The 16,703-nt window shown below is 37.7% G+C and overlaps 1 protein-coding gene across 4 annotated transcripts in view; it reads right to left on the reverse strand.

Moving 5' to 3' along the window:
* LOC150094647 (uncharacterized) overlaps positions 1-16,703 on the reverse strand; it is a 628,041-nt gene that overhangs the window by 473,154 nt on the left and 138,184 nt on the right. For all 4 annotated transcript variants that reach the window (XM_090411495.1, XM_090411492.1, XM_090411494.1 and 1 more), the window contains exon 8: positions 5,201-5,327. In XM_090411495.1, the coding sequence (XP_090267621.1) occupies positions 5,201-5,327 (127 nt within the window). The remainder of the gene's footprint in view (positions 1-5,200; positions 5,328-16,703) is intronic.

Genomic DNA, 16,703 nt, shown 5'->3' on the forward strand with positions numbered 1-16,703 from the left:
AATGCTGTTATAGAGAATCACTCAAAAATGAACTAAAAAAGTTAAACACAGCTACCACCATCGATGATGCTAATGAAATCTTAACAAAATCTATCTTGAATTGTGCACTGGAAATAGGAGGTGTAAAAAAGGCACCAAAGACAGGAAACCTTAGATCTAATGAAGAAAAGAAGAGATATTAAAAAAAAAAAATTTGAATGACACCAGTAAAATAGAATATGCGGAAATATGTAAAACTATACGTAAAAGGATGAAACATGAAATTAGATCGTATAATACTAGGAAAATTTAAAGAAATAATAGAAAACAATAGTAATATGAAGATCCTAAGACGAACATTATCAGTTGGAACAAAGGAAATGGCTGCTGTAAGAGGAAAAAATGAACTTATAAAAAAATAGAGATGCAATAATCAAAAGAATTCAGGAATTTTATACTGCACTCTATGAAGACAAAGACCGAGACATCCATGAATCATCAAAAGATAACTCAAGTGAGGATGAACACAATGACCCTGAGATCTTACAGGGTGAAGTGGAAATGGCACTGTAGGAAATGAAGAATGGAAAGGCCACAGGAGAAGATGGAATTATGGTAGACTTCTTAAAACTGGGTGGAATACATGTTATCAAACAGCTGACTAAACTCTTTAATAACTGCCTAAAACAGAGAAAAATTCCAAAAAATTGGAACAATTCACTTCTAATATTAATTTTTAAAAAGGACAATAAGGAATTAAAATTTATTCCTTATTGCCCTTTTTTAGAAAAGGGCAATAAGGAATTAATTAAAAACTACAGACCTATAAGCCTACTCCCCACCATATATAAAGTCTTCACAAAAATTATAAATAATAGAATAAAATCTAAATTAGAGGGAATGCAATCCTGTGAACAAGATGGATTTAGAAAGAATTACAATACTTTGGACCATATTCACACATTAAGACAGATCATTGAAAAATCTATTGAATACAATAAACTCTTATGTCTGGCCTATATAGACTATGAAAAAGCATTTGATTCAGTTAAAACATCTGCAACAATAAAAGCACTTGAAACCCAGGGTACTAAGAAACCATATATTGAAACACTAAAACATATTTACAATAATGCAACTTCTGTAATTAAATTATATAAAAAGAGTGAAAAATTCCCAATACAAAAAGGCATCTGGCAAGGCGACGCCATATCTCTCAAATTATTTACAGCTTCACTAGAGGAAGTCTTTAGAAGCCTTGATTGGGAAACAAAAGGAATGAACATAAATGGAGAAAGGCTGCATTATCTGAAATTTGCAGATGATATTGTCCTAATAGCAGATAATCTTGAAGATCTGGAATAAAGACTAAATCAGCTAAATGAGGCCTCCAGAGTAACTGGATTAAAAATAAATAGAGAAAAAACAAAATAATGATGAATAAATACATAAACCATAGAACTGTCAAAGTTAAAAACAATGAAATAGAACAAGTTACTTCATATGTATAGTTGCGCCAATTGTTATCCTTTGAGGATTGCCAAAGAAAAAGATTGAACGAAGAATTTACCTTGGATGGATGGCTTATGGGAAAATGAGAGACATATTCAGAAGTAACATCCCTATGAGTCTAAAAAGGAAAGCTTTAGACCAGTGCATACTTCCTGTCCTAACATATGGAGGAGAAACATGGACTTTAACAGAAGCCTAAACAAAAAAGCTGAGAACAACACAACATCGCATGGAGAGAAGTATGCTAAAAATAACATTAAAAGATAGGAAGACAAATACCTGGATAAGATCTCTAACAGGTGTCATGGATATTGTAAAATATATCAAGCAGGCTAAGTGGAGATGGGCTGGCCATATTGCTGGATGCAGTGACGGGAGATGGACTAGAAAAACAAAAGAAGGGAGACCAATGGATGGAGCAAGACATAGAGGAAGACCGAGAAGAAGGTGGAGGGATGAACTGAAACAAATTGCAGGAGTGAGATGGATGGGAGAGGCAGAAAACTGAGTGGTCTGGAAAATCATGGGGGAGACCTTCGTCCAGCAGTGGACAGAACCAAAAGGTTGAAGAAGAGAAGAAGATAACATTTAGTAAGGTATAGAAGGTAAGGTTAGTAAGGTATATTTAGTATGTAATGATGTTATAAGGATCCACAATTCTTGGTGGACCTATTACGGTGATGGAAGAATTGGCTGAAAAGAATAGAAATAGACAAGCTGGAGATATTAAAGCTTTGTAAGAACATGATTCAAATACAGCAGTCAGACAAGATACTGGCACAGGTGTTGAAGGAATGTGCAAAAGAGTTACAAACCATAACCTATTGTTCAACTTGAGTCTCATCATGTGTATGATTCCAGTGGGTGACAGGTGAGCAAGATAATTCTATAGGGTGAAGGCAGGACTGATACAGTGAATTACAGACTAAGATATCTATGGTGTAGTCATCAAGGTACCAGAGAGGACAACAAGAGAGAGAGAGAGAGAGAGGGAGGGAGTTGGACTGATGATATTAGGAAAATAATGTCCACATAAGGCAGACATGAAAGAGAAAAACAGTGGAAATGGTTTTGAGGCAGTCTGGTATGAGGTGGATTTTGAGAGGAAAAGATATTTAGTTAGATGTTGCTATAGCCCAGGGAATGTGGAAGGTATGAAGAAATGTATATGCAACATGGGTTAATGAACAAGGGAAGGGTGATTATTATGGGCAATTTTAATTATAGTGGTATAGATTGGAATTGCCAGCAAAGGTTGGTCAATCGGTATAGTCTCTGCTACTAATGGCTCACACAAAAAGTTAAGCAAGTCTGAGCGTGGTTGGTAGTTGGGAGGAGGTCAATCATTAATTGCTGCTGACACTCTGCTGAGACTGGCCATTCTCAGGGTTAACTTCAGCCTGTAAACTCACATATGTCAGACCTCTGTGCCCTCAGGGCATGTGGGGATATGACAATGACAATAAATTGGAATGAAAAGATAGCATTTGAGAATAAGGAAAATGAATTTCTTGAGTTCTTGAGACAACTATCTGATTCACCATGTAAAGTAGGGCATGCAAGGATTAAGAGTTTTACATCTGATCATTTCATCACAGGATCCAATTGTGAGTGGAGGTTTAGCACCTCCCTCCAACTGGTGAGAGTGATCATGAAGTGATCACCTGGGTTGTGACTAGCCATCTGAAGACTTCTGTGAGGAAAGAATATATGTAGAGGTACAAGGATGGTGATTATGATGAGCTTAAGAGACAGATTTGAGCTATAGCATGGAATGAAGAGCTGAACGGTAAGAAAATAACTGCTGTTTGGGAACTGACAAAAGAAATACATAACAGCATCAATGTGTGAATGTATTCTGAAGGTCAAAAGGCATAAGGAGGGCATGAGCAGGAATATAAGGAGTAGGTTCTTTGCCTGGAGAGCGGAATGTGCTTCATGATTGTAGCAAATGCAGATACATTGAATGAGTTTAAAGCACATTTTGATGGGTTGTGTGTGTGTAACAGTGCTTACCTCCTATGATGAGTCTTTTAATTCCATGGAGGTCTGGTGTAAATAATAATTCTTTTTCTTCTCTTCTGCTCATGGCAAGTTGAGTTCTTCAAAGATAAATTTTTGCCATTTCTTTCTGTGTGCTGTCTTTTTATGAAGTTCTATTATGGAGTTTAAATGGGTGCTTAAATTCCATAATAAATCAACAAAGTATCTCCTGCTATTCAGCAGGAGATTCTTTGTTGATTTTCAAGGAAAAAAAAGAGCAGATGGCATATACAGAAAAATGGTCTGCCTCAAGGAAGTGTGCTATCTCCCCAACTCTTCAATATATATACTAATGACCAACCTATAAACCCACGGTCAAGAACCTTCTTAAATGCAGATGACCAGGCAATAGCTTATCAAGCAAAACCCTTTAATGACATTGAGAAGCAGCTCACACATGAGCTAGAAACCCTTACAGTTTACTATAAGGAAAACCGACTGAAACCAAATCCCAGTAAAACCCAAATGTGACTTTTCCATCTCAATAATAGGGAGGCAAGGAGAGAGTTGAATATAGAACGGAATGGTGTGAAACTGGTCAATTTTCCAAATCCAACTTACCTAGGTGTTACACTAGACAGGACCCTAAATTATAAGCAACACATAGAGAAGACAGCAGCTAAAACTCAAAAGTAATAATATTCTGTGCCAATTAACATAATCTCGGTGAGGTGCAAATCCACAAGTACTGCGCACCTCTGCACTGGCACTCTGCTTTTTGACAGCCAAGTATGCTAGACCTGTTTGGGAAAGATCATCACATGTCAAAATTATTGATAAGGTTCTTAATGAAACATGTGGGCACATTACCGGCTGCCTTAAGCCTACAAAAATTGATCATCTATACTCACTGTCTGGTATTGCACCTCCTCACATCAGAAGGACTACACAGAGTATTTATGAGCGGAAACAACAACTAAATGGTGAACGGCATCCTTTGTATGAATATGTTACAGTACATAAGAGGCTAAGATCAAGGAAAAGTTTTATTCACTCAGTGGAACAGTTGGTTGATTCCATAAAAGCTACAAGGTCAACAATGTGGCAAGAACAATCTCCAGAGGGTCTGAACTTAAACGAATCTCTTCCTTCTGGCTTACATCTTGACTGGCAAAGATGGAAGACATTGGATAGACTTCGTTCCAGAATGGGCAGATCAATGCAAAATATGGCCAGATGGGGCTACACAGAAAATGACAGCTGCTCATATAGTGAAACACAAGAGCAGCTGTCATTGTCTGCAATGCTGCTTAATAGACATTACTAATATATGTACCCGAGAATGAGTGAAATTTGCATTTTATGTTTTTGCTTAATATTTCATGCAAGTGGCATTTTTGTCTTTTAATGTATGCGTTTATAATCCCTATTATTTTAATGTATATTTCTTTAATCTTTAAAAAATTGTAAAAAATGTATATGTGTTTAATCATTTATATGTATGCTCTTATTTCTGTAGTTCGCACATGAAATAAATAAATAAATAAGTGGATGCTTTCTTTAATGTTGTCAATCCATTTCTTTCTTAGTCTTCCTCTGCTGGGTATAATTATAACAATAATTATAATTATAACGATAATAAAAAAACAATAATAAATAATGATAATTATAACAATTATAGGATGATGTATAATTTTGCAATATTCAAAGTGACATAAATGCATACCTATAACACATGCTGCTTCTTTTGCACTTAATACATTATAAGGTGCATAATAGCCACTTCTTGATGTGAAAAATGCTGGAAATTCTTTACTGCACCCATATGTCAAGACACACACACCTTGAGTTTCCTGTACACAAAAAATTGTGAATCATAAACAAAGCCAGTTTACAAACAAAATTATCAAACTAAATAAGAATTTATTTTATCCTGGCACTTTTACAAAGAGAGACAGAGAGAGTGTGTGAGAGAATACAGCTTGATATCTATTTAGCCAATATAGGCATACAACATATTAGGTTCCAGACTACTGTCATATAGCAAATTGCTGCCTTTTTTCTTTTTTTTTGTGCATATAAATGATGTCAATAAAGCATTAACTTATGTCAGTTATGCAAATAAAAAATTTAGAATAATTTTCACAAATGAAAAGCTATTCAGAATAACTTTTTGGTGTGTTTCCTTAAGGAAAAAATAACTGGTTGGTGTGTTTCCTTAAGGAAACACACCAACCAGTTTGCTCATTAATCTACACCATTAAAAGTTATTCCATATGGGCAATAAGATTACCACATTTACAGATAACTGTAACTAGTGTATCACTTTTCACTTCTAAGAACTTTATCTTTGTTTTTAACGACTGTAACAACAGTAGTGCAAACTAAGTTTAACTGGCCTATCTCAGTGTTTGCTTTACCATAGTTACTAAATTTAATAATTTTAATCTTAGTATCTAATGTAATAGATTTATATATCTTCTTCTTTTCAATGGAAGCAACCACACTCTTACTTTGATATGTTAATGCCACTATTAACAAGAAAATAACAAAATAATAATTATAAACATTTATAATTCACAGCAAAATGTAGTGAGCAGCATCATACACAAACAGTTTGCAAAAGCTATGCTTCAGTTGATTCACACAAGTGTCACATCACTAAAACTATCGTATGAATGAATGCAGCATCATATAAATAGGCATTGGTCATAACTGAAAAGCACTGTATGTGTTAATTATCATAATGCAAAATGTCATACAGCAAGTATTCTGTATTTCCGTTATTCAGAATTAAATCCTATCAAAGATGAAATTTTCTAGGCGTATTTAGGTATAACTAGTGTCAGGTACATACAGAAGACGTTTCCTTTGTTTTTTTTTTAATTATGCAAATCCCACCCATAAAAGGGCTGCAACTTTATTGTGCATTAGAACCATGGGTGAACTAAGGGTCATAAAATCTGTTGACCCTGCTCTAGAGACCAAACAAGGAACTTTTTCAAGCAAGCAGGCTGTCAGTAGTCTAACATCAGACAATGAAGTATATCTCTTACCTAAAGACATTCACAAACATCCATATCCACAGTTAGATTCACAACTGTAGACTAATGATTGAAGATAAAGAACATTCTGCATTCAGTCAATCAGGCCAGCAAAAGAAAAAGACAATGAACAATCATAATAAACATGTGGCATGAAAACGTTTTCCAATCACATCTGATTCTTTTTTTATCATACTGAGAAAATTTGAACATATGGTTATTTAAGACATTTATATAGCCACACCATTAGAGTTTGTTAATCATAAGGAGAACAATGATTATAAAACTGAGAATTAAAAAATAATATTCACCAATAAATGATATTCTGCAAAGTTCAAGAGAATGAGGACATATCTGATAAAGAATACCTGTAGACTGATTTGAACAGACTGACAAATGTTAATGAGAATGTCGTCACCAGCCTGGATATACTCCATAGGGAACCTGTCAATTTTAAGTGTCCTCACTTGGCTCCCTACCGTGACTGGTGTTTAATATGCAGGAGTTTATCATCCAGGTGGTGATATTGCAAGAATGAGGGAACCAATGGCTTATACGGGAATTGAGGTGAAAGAAATGGAGGTTAATAGTATATTTGGAACCTTAATAGATTTGTGGGATTGGACAATACACCAGCTCGAGTCTTATGTGAAGCAGCAAAGAAATTGTCAGTGGCCTTGACCATACTGTTTAATTTAACAGCTTTTGGTTAGTCCCAAGAGAGAAAAATAGTTCCAGGTGGCTCCAAGACTGCTGTTACAAATTACTGACAGATCAGCATATCAGGAGTTGTCGTCAAGGTTTTGGAGAAATTAGTCAAAAGCAAAATACAGGAATGCATAGGTGGAAATCGGATACTGTATGGGGGGGGGGGGGCAGCATGGTTTTGTGAAGGGTAGATCATGCTTCAGTAACTTGCTCATGTTTTATAATACAGTGATGGCTGAACTGAATAAGGGTAATAAGTTTACAGTAATACTGCTGGACTTTGCTAAGGCCTTTGACAGGATACCACATGGAATTCTAATCAGTAAACTGCAGCACATGGGGATGGATATAGGGTTGGTGAGATGGATAGGAGGGTGGTTAATGGAGAGAGATATCAAAGAGTAGTTTATTCAGGAATGGTGCCCAAAAGAAGGCCTGTTACTAGTGGTGTGCCACAGGGTTCTATTGTTGGACCACTGCTATTTAATTTGTTCATTAATGATATGGGAAAGGATCTGAGAGGAACTGTTCATTTATTTGCTGATGATGCAAAGTTGGGTAGAGCAATTGTGAATACACGATGCCAAAATTTTGCCGGATGATTTGGATAGATTGGCAGACTGGGCTAAGGAGAATGGATGTCAATTTAATGTGGCAAAGTGTATGGTTATGCATATTATGCATGGTGAAAAGATTAGCACCAATGTAGTATAGAAACTTGACGAAGCCAGAGATTTGGGAGTGTTGGTAGAGAGGGAGTTGAAGTTTAGGAGGCACATAGCAAAAGTGGCTAAATCAGCTCATCAGATCACTTGGTTACTGAAGAATGCTTTGACGAGCAGAGACAAGCAGGTTATTGTCCTCTTTATCGAGCCTTGATAAGCCCTCATCTTGACTACTGTGTCCAGATCTGGTTGACAGGGTTTCTTCTTGATGGGAGGAGGTGGAGAGGATCCAGAGGCGAGTGACTAAGATGGTAGTTGGTCTATAGAAAGAACCTTATGAGAACAGGTTGAAAATCTGTGAGTTACAGAAATTGGTTGAGATCAGAAAAGGGGTGATATGATTGAGACATTCAAATTACTGAGGGGGTTTTTACAAGATTAATTCAGAGGAAATTTTTCAGAACAGGTCTGGTTGTGGGAGAACTAGGGGCCATCCATGGAAACTGAGCACGAGTGTAGTTAGCAAGGGTGTAAGAACTAGGTTTTTTACTTGGAGAGTGGTGAATGAGTGGAATAAGCTGCAAGAGCCTGTTGTGGGTGCGATGACTGTGAATGAGTTCAAAGCAAAGTGTGATAGATTGTGCGAATCATGAATAGTTCTTGACATGATGTTCAGGACCTCCCTTGATGGAGTCCTTAAACTCCAACTTGGAGTTGCCTGTAGTAATAGTAATAATAATAATAATAATAATATGAGAGCAAAGTTATGCATTTTCAACTGAGGCCATTGTACAGGGTGTTCGGGATAAATTTGACAGTTTCGTAAGGAAAAAGAAAATCTTCTTTGTATCTATTAAATTTAATGAATTGACAAAAAAAACATTACAGGCAGAGTTAATTACAATACTATCAACAAGATTTACTCAAAATAACCACCATTAGCATCGATCACAGCTTCAATTCTGCTTCGGAACCTCGAACAAGCTGATGCTACAGTCTCCCTGGGAAGGGCCGCAAAAACTGTTTTAATTTTATCCATTAACTGGGCTTTTGTATTACTGGAAGTGCGATTGGTGTCTTTTTCAACTGCGCCCCATACAAAATAATCCATGGGGTTAAGGTCTGGGGAGTTTGGAGGCCAAACATTTGGACTGGTGAAGTCGTAGAAATTTTCAGACAACCATTTTTGACTTTTCCCAGAGGTGTGGCAAGGGGCCGAATCCTGCTGCCATACATACGGCCTACCATTAGCTACCCTTGTTATCCAGGGCTTGACTACAGTTAGCAACTCCACGAACAAAGCCCGAATTCCAATGCCAGGGTTCTTCAACACCTGTTCCTGCAGATTTGCGAGGAATTCTGCTGTACGAACGCAATCAGATCGTCTGCTAGGGATCTTTCTTCTTGCTACATCCTCGTAGTCACCATTACAAGTCTCTAGTTCATGCCTGATTGTTTTTACTGTATTCAGGGAGCATTGGGCAGCAGTCGTAATATCCTTATTTTGATGGCGGGCACGAATCATCATGATACAAGTTATTCTCTTCCATGATTCAGGTGGGTTCCAGCTATCCATCCTTTCTGACATCTTGTATATGAATGAAGAAGGGTCCAAACTTTTAAATGAAGAGAAGTGTGTGTTAATACATGTAACTTACGGAAAAATATAATTAATTATAAATATGTCAAATTTATCCCGAACACCCTGTATACTGAATATTATATTAAAGGGAATTTACTACAAGTGGTTGATGAACTAAGTGAATCTAGATGTGATAATAGATGGTAAATTAATATTTAGGAGACACAGTGTGCTAAGGTAGTTAAGTCATTATATCAAATAACTGCAATGTTGAAGAGAACACTAATTTCAAAGATAATAAGCCGAAAGGCTATTTGACCGGCGAATTTGTTAATTAAGAGGGAGATGTTAAATCCCATTTTATTTTATAACAGGGTACGAAACTAGGGTCGAAATCCATCGACATCCATATAGTTTCAATGCCGAAAAAAATTATCGGCGGAACCGAGTGTAAATGATCACTTGGATAGTACAACACCAGGGCAACTCCATGCAAAGGTGGAGCAAGCTCCCTCACTAACTTTAATATTCTTTCATAATGTAAAACACAGCTCCTAAGAGATGTATATATATTGTTTTACATTATGAGAAGAGGTCACTACCAAGACCGGGTTTATACAAAACTGTATGCATACAGTTTTGTATCTGCATACAGTTCTCTAAATACAAAGGACCTCCTAGATGAGTCTTTGACTCCATGAGGTCTTGTTTAATAATTGAATAAGTGAGACATGGTTAGATGAGGATGACATCCTGACAGGAATAGAGATGGAAGTGTATGATGTGTTTTGTGAGGATAGAAGGGGTAAAAAGGGAGGGGGGAGTGCTATTGATGATAGAGAAAGAGTTATGTCCATACAAGGTAGAAATGCAAGAGGGAAATGGGGCCAGTGGTTTTGAGGCAGTATGGTGTGAGATAGAGGTGAATAGAATCAAATACTTGGTGGGATGTTGTTATAGACCTGGTAATGTGGATGGTGGTGATAGTGAAATGTATAGTCAAATAAGCCAAGCAAATAAGAAAAGGATGATCATTAAGGGTGATTTTAATTATGGCAATACAGACTGGAATGAAGAGATAGCAACTGGAAGTAAAGAAAATGAGTTTCTTGAGTTTTTGAGGGATAACTACCTCAGACAGTATGTAACAGAGGGCACAAGAGGATTAAGGGTCTTGGATTTGGTCATCTCATCGGAGGATGTAATTATCAATGAGGTATCAAATCATCCACCAATTGGTGAAAGTGACCATGAGGTGATTACTTGGGTGGTTGCCAGCAGTGCAAGAACCCCTGTGAAAAAAGGGTATATGTGGAACTACAAGGGGGGGGGGGTGATTATGAAGAGCTCAGGAGACAGCTTGCAGGTGTAGCATGGAATGAGGAGTTAGCTGGAAAAGAGATCAATGCAGCTTGGGGGATTTTCAAAAAATATTTCGTGGATGCAATGTCTAAATGTATACCACGGGTGAGAAGGTTAAATAAGGTAGGTGTGAGATGAATGAATAAAGAGATTAAGCATGCAATACAGAGAAAAAGGGCAATGTGGAGGCAGCATAAGAGAAGTGGAAGTAACCAATTTCATGAGGTCTACAAAGACCAGGCAAGGAGGGTGACTTGGTTGGTGAGAGTAGCTAAAGAGAGGTATGAACAGCAGTTAGCTAATGAAGCTAAAAAGAATCCCAGGGAGTTCTTTCAATATGTAGCCAGCAAAAGAAAGAATGATTATGGAAGGATGACATTGATTGGAGGAAATGGTATAAAGACAGCTGTTGCAGAATGTGTGGTGGAGATACTTAATGAGCAGTTCATAAAGATCTTTCAATCTTGTGAATGTGACTTCATGGAGAGATTAAGAGCAGTTGATGATGGGGAGGAGAGACTGACTGTAAGTGAGCAAGAGGTGTTTGGGGAGTTGAGTAAACTAGATGTAAATAAGGCTGTGGGACTTGATAATATATCACTGCGTATTCTGAAGGAATGTGCCAGAGAGTTGACACCTGCCTTGACATATTTTTTTAATACGAGTCTTGCACTTGGTCAAGTCCCTAAAGAGTGGAAGGAGGGCAAGATTGTGCCACTTCATAAAGGAGGTGATCGAACTCAAGCATCAAACTATAGGCCTATCTGTGTGTCAGGTGTTGTGGTTAAGTTGTTGGAGAAGCTTGTGAGAACTAGGATCCAGAGTTGGGTTGACAACAATGGTATAATCTTTGATGGACAGCATGGATTTGCTAAAGGGAGGTCGTGTTTTAGTAATCTACTTACTTATTACAATAAAGTGACTGCTTCCTTGGACAGAGGAGAAGGATACACAGTAATATACTTGGATTTCGCAAAAGCTTTTGATAGAGTACCTCATGATAAGTTGACAGTCAAACTAGAGCAGATGGGGTTGGATATTAGATTAGTGCATTGGATTGGAGACTGGCTATCTGATAGGTATCAACAAGTTGTGTATGGGGGTGCAATATCCAGGAAAAGGAAAGTCACTAGTGGAGTGCCTCAGGGATCTGTTTTAGGGCCATTACTATTTAACTTGTATATTAATGATATTGGCGAAGATTTGGATGGAGATATTCAGTTGTTTGCAGATGATGCAAAGTTGGGACGAACCATAAAGAGTAGTGAAAATGTTGTGGCCTTGCAAGAAGATTTGAATAAATTGAGTGATTGGGCAAGCAAATGGGGATGTGAGTTCAATGTTGCAAAATGTAAGGTTTTAAAATTTGGAAAACAAAGATGGGATGCAGAATTTATGCTTGGTGAGAATATATTGTTGGAAGTAGAGGAAATAAGAGATCTGGGAGTGATAGTGGATAAGGATCTAAAATTTAGGGGACACATCGCCAAAATTGTGAAGACAACACAAAGACTTCTGGGAATGATGAGGAGGACACTGACGTGTAGAAGTAGGGAGATTCTTGTTCCATTGTATAAGGCTTTGATTAGGCCACACATGGACTATTGTGCCCAGATTTGGTCACCTGGTTTTCAGAAGGATGAAGAGATGTTGGAAAGGGTCCAAAGGCGACTGACTAAGGTAGTTTCTGACCTCTGGAATGTCGAGTATGAGGAAAGATTGAAAAGATGTAATTTGCAGAGTCTAGTGGAGAGAAGGAAGAGGGGAGATATGATAGAGACCTACAAGTTGGTAAGGGGTTGTTATAGGATCAATGGTGGAGAAGTTCTACAGAGAATAGTGGGAGATCAGGGGAGAACCAGAGGTCATCCCTGGAAACTGTATAAAGAGGGTGTGAGTAGGGGAGTGAGAGGCAGGTTTTTTTCATGCAGAGTTGTGAATGATTGGAATGCCTTGCCTGAGAGTGTGGTGTCTGCAAGGAGTTTGAATATGTTTAAGACCCGGTATGATGAGATGTGTGTGAGATAAAAGGACCTCCTAGATGAGTCTTTGACTCCATGAGGTCTTGTTTAATAATAATAATAATAATAATAATAAAACTGTATGCAGATGATCAAGTACTAATTTCAAATTCAGAAGATAAACTCCAAATTGCAACTAACCATCTAAATGAAATAGCAAAAAAAATTTAAATGAAAATATCTCTGAAACAATGTGTGGAAACACCATTCAAAAAGTCAAAATTATGCTTAACAATAAAATAATAGAACAAGTTACAGAATTCAAATACTTGGGAAATATAATCTCACAATACAATACTGATTCACAATTGGAAGCAAGACTACAAATTTACAATAGAATGAATGGTATAATTAAAAGAAATTCTGGAAAACAAATGACTAAAGAAACTCGATTAAGATTACATAACATGACCTCTAAACCATCTCTCAAATTTGGAAGTGAAACTTGGATTCTAAAACAAAGAAACAAACAAAGACTAGAAGCAACATAGATGAAGTTTCCAAGACCTCTCCTGCTGGTACTCACTAGGTTAGATAAAAAAAAACAACAACACAGAAATGAGAGAACGATTAGATACAAAAAACATCATACAAGAAATACAAGAATATCAGCAAAATTGGCTACACAACATAGAAAGGATGAATGACAATAGGATCCCCAAATTAGCATATAAATTAAACCTACAGGAAGAAGAGACCATGTACATCCAAGATTAAGGTGGAAAGATCAACTTCATCTGCAGAGCTGGAACAGAACATGAAAAGTTTAAACCTGAATTGCTCAGATGACGACAAATAATATTATTAAACTAAAAAAACTGGATTAGAAAGAGTGTTCAAATAAGTTCATGACATCTGGTGGAAATAAGGTCCCCAAAATAGATTTCTTTTTAATTTTGTATATGTTGATTTATATAAGATGGATGGTTTACATTTGAATGGATTTGGTGAACGGAGACTTGAAAAGGTGTTGTTGAATGAAGTGGAAGTGGATGTGCAGAATCAGGAAAACTAGAGTTATTAAGGTGGGGGGGAGTAGATATGCAGACTTTAGGTAGACAGTTGAGCGTATGAATGTGTGTAATATGCCCAAGCGAGTACGAAGGACAACAAATCAGAATGGGACAGTAAGTATAAGGCATCAAAATAGAGATGTGACAAACGGGCTTCTGCAATTAATGTATACTAAAGCCAGAAGTATTAGGAATAAGAAGGAAGAATTTTTAGCCTTGGTTGGCACTTCCAGGCCACAGGTTATTGGCATTAGTGAAACATGGCTGACAGAATATGATATAGCTAGTGGGATTGAATGTGAGGGGTATGGTGTGTTCAGGATCGACAAGGAGAATAAAATGGAGGGGGGGGGGGAGTGTTATTGATAATAGCTGATGAGCTACAGCTAAGGAGAATAGAAGTGGAACTGCAGGATAGAGTAAAGAGCATTTGAGGCTATTTGGTGTGAGATTGAGGCTAGCAGAACAAAATATACAGTTGGGTGCTGCTATAAGATGGAATAGATGGTGGAGATAGTATGCATAAGCAAATAGAAGAAATGAGTGGAAGGAGTGTAATTATTATGGGAGATTTCAATTATTGTAATTGATTGGAAGGAGGAGAGGACACATGGGAGGAAGGAATTGGATTTTATGCGGTTATTAAGGGATAACTATCTGCGACAGCATTTAATGGAAAATACTAGGAGTCAGAGAGTGCTTGACCTAGTAATTGCATCTGAGGATTTGGCTGTAATGAATATGACCATGCTGCCACCAATTGGTGAGAGTGATCACAGGGTCTTGACTTGGAAGGTGGCTAAAGGTGTGGAATTTACAATTAAGACAGGGTACATGTGGAATTATCAGGCTGGTAAGTATGACAAGCTTAGGAGTTTGATTGGTTCAGTGACATGGCATGTAAAATTGCAAGGGCTGAATGTTGATAGTGCATGGGAGGCAGTTAAGAAGTGTTTGCATCAGGCAATGGCTGACTGTATACCTAGAGTTCGAATAATAAATCAAGTAGGCGTGAAGTGGATGAATAACACCATTAAGCTTGAGCTGCAAAAAAAGAAACAACTGTGGAGGGAATTTAAGGACAAAGGTTACTGGCAGGCACATGAACAGTATAAAGCGCAAGCCAGAAGGGTAACAAGTGTGGTAAGAAAAGCAAAAGCGGATTATGAAAGAACATTAGCTATGCAGGCTAAAGAGAATCCCAAACAGTTTTTTCGATATGTTGCAAATAAAAGAAAAAATGTATATGGCAGAATGATTTTAAAGAATGCCGATAGTAGGGAAGTAACCGAATCAGTTGATATAGTTGAATTACTGAGCGAGCACTTTGCAAGAGTATATCATCCGGGTGGTGACATTGCAGGAATGAATGAACCAATAGCTTATACTGGAATTGTGATGAAAAAAGTAGAGGTAACTAGTCTATTACAGAACCTCAATGTCAATACATCTGTGGGATTGGATGGTATACCAGCTCGTGTCGTACATGAAGCGGCTAAAGAATTGTCAGTGCCCTTGACCATTTTGTTTAATTTGAGTCTCTGGTCTGGGTTGGTCCCGAGGGGGTGGAAAGAGGAGAAAATAGTTCCACTGCATAAAGGAGGTTCCAAGACTGCTGTTGTAAATTACTGACCGATTAGCATATCAGGAATCATTGTCAAGGTCTTAGAGAAATTAGTCAAGAAAAGAATACAGGATTGGATGGGTGAAAATGAGATATTGTATGGGGGGACAACATGGTTTTGTGAAGGGTAGATCATGCCTCAGTAACTTGCTCACGTTTTATAACACAGCGACGGCTGAAATGGATAGGGGTAATGGGTTTACAGTGATTCTACTGGACCTCGCTAAGGCCTTTGACAGGATACCACATGGAATTCTAATCAGTAGACTGCAGCATATGGGGATGGATATAGGGTTGGTGAGATGGATAGGAGGGTGGTTGATGGAGAGATATCAGAGAGAGGTTTATTCAGGAGTAGAGTCCAAAAGACGTCCTGTGACTAGTGGTGTGCCGCAGGGTTCTGTTCTTGGACCACTACTTTTCAATTTGTCCATTAACGATATAGGAAAGGATCTGAGAGGAAGTGTTCATTTGTTTGCTGATGATGCAAAGTTGGCACAGCAATTGTGAGTGCACAGGATGTCAAAATTTTACAAGATGATTTGGATAGTTTGGAGGACTGGGCTAATGAGAATGGATGTCAGTTTAATGTGGCAAAGTGTAAGGTTATGCATTTTGGGGTGAAAAGATTAGCAGCAGTATATCATATTGGTGGAACCGTACTCCAGGAGATTGACGAGGCCAGGGATTTGGGAGTGTTGGTGGATAAGGAGTTGAAGTTTAGGGGGCACATCGCAAAAGTGGCTAATCAGCTCATCAAATCACTTGGTTGCTGATAAATACTTTAACAAGCAGAGACAAACAGGTTATTGTTCCTCTGTATCAAGCCTTGATAAGACCTCATCTAGATTCCTGTACCCAGATTTGGGTGCCAGGTTTCTTCTTGATGGGGAGGAGGTAGAGAAGATCTAGAGACGAGTCACCAAGATGATAGCAGGTCTATGGAATGAACCTTATGAGAACAGGTTGAAGATTTGCGGGTTGCAGAAATTGGTTGATAGGCAGAAAAGGGATGATATGATTGAGACATTCAAATTATTGAAAGGTTTCTATAAGATTAATTCAGAAGATATTTTTGAGAATAGGACTGGTGGTGGGAGGACTAGGGGCCATACATGGAAGCTGGGCAAGAGTGTGGTTAGCAAGGGTGTTAGAGCTAGGTTTTTTACTTGGAGAGTGGTGAATGAGTGGAATAAGCTGCCAGAGTCTG

Source organism: Typopeltis vanoorti, chromosome 21 (genome assembly GCF_054136105.1).
Source record: "Typopeltis vanoorti isolate ZY-2024b chromosome 21, IOZ_Tvanoo_1.0, whole genome shotgun sequence".
NCBI lineage: Eukaryota > Metazoa > Arthropoda > Arachnida > Uropygi > Thelyphonidae > Typopeltis > Typopeltis vanoorti.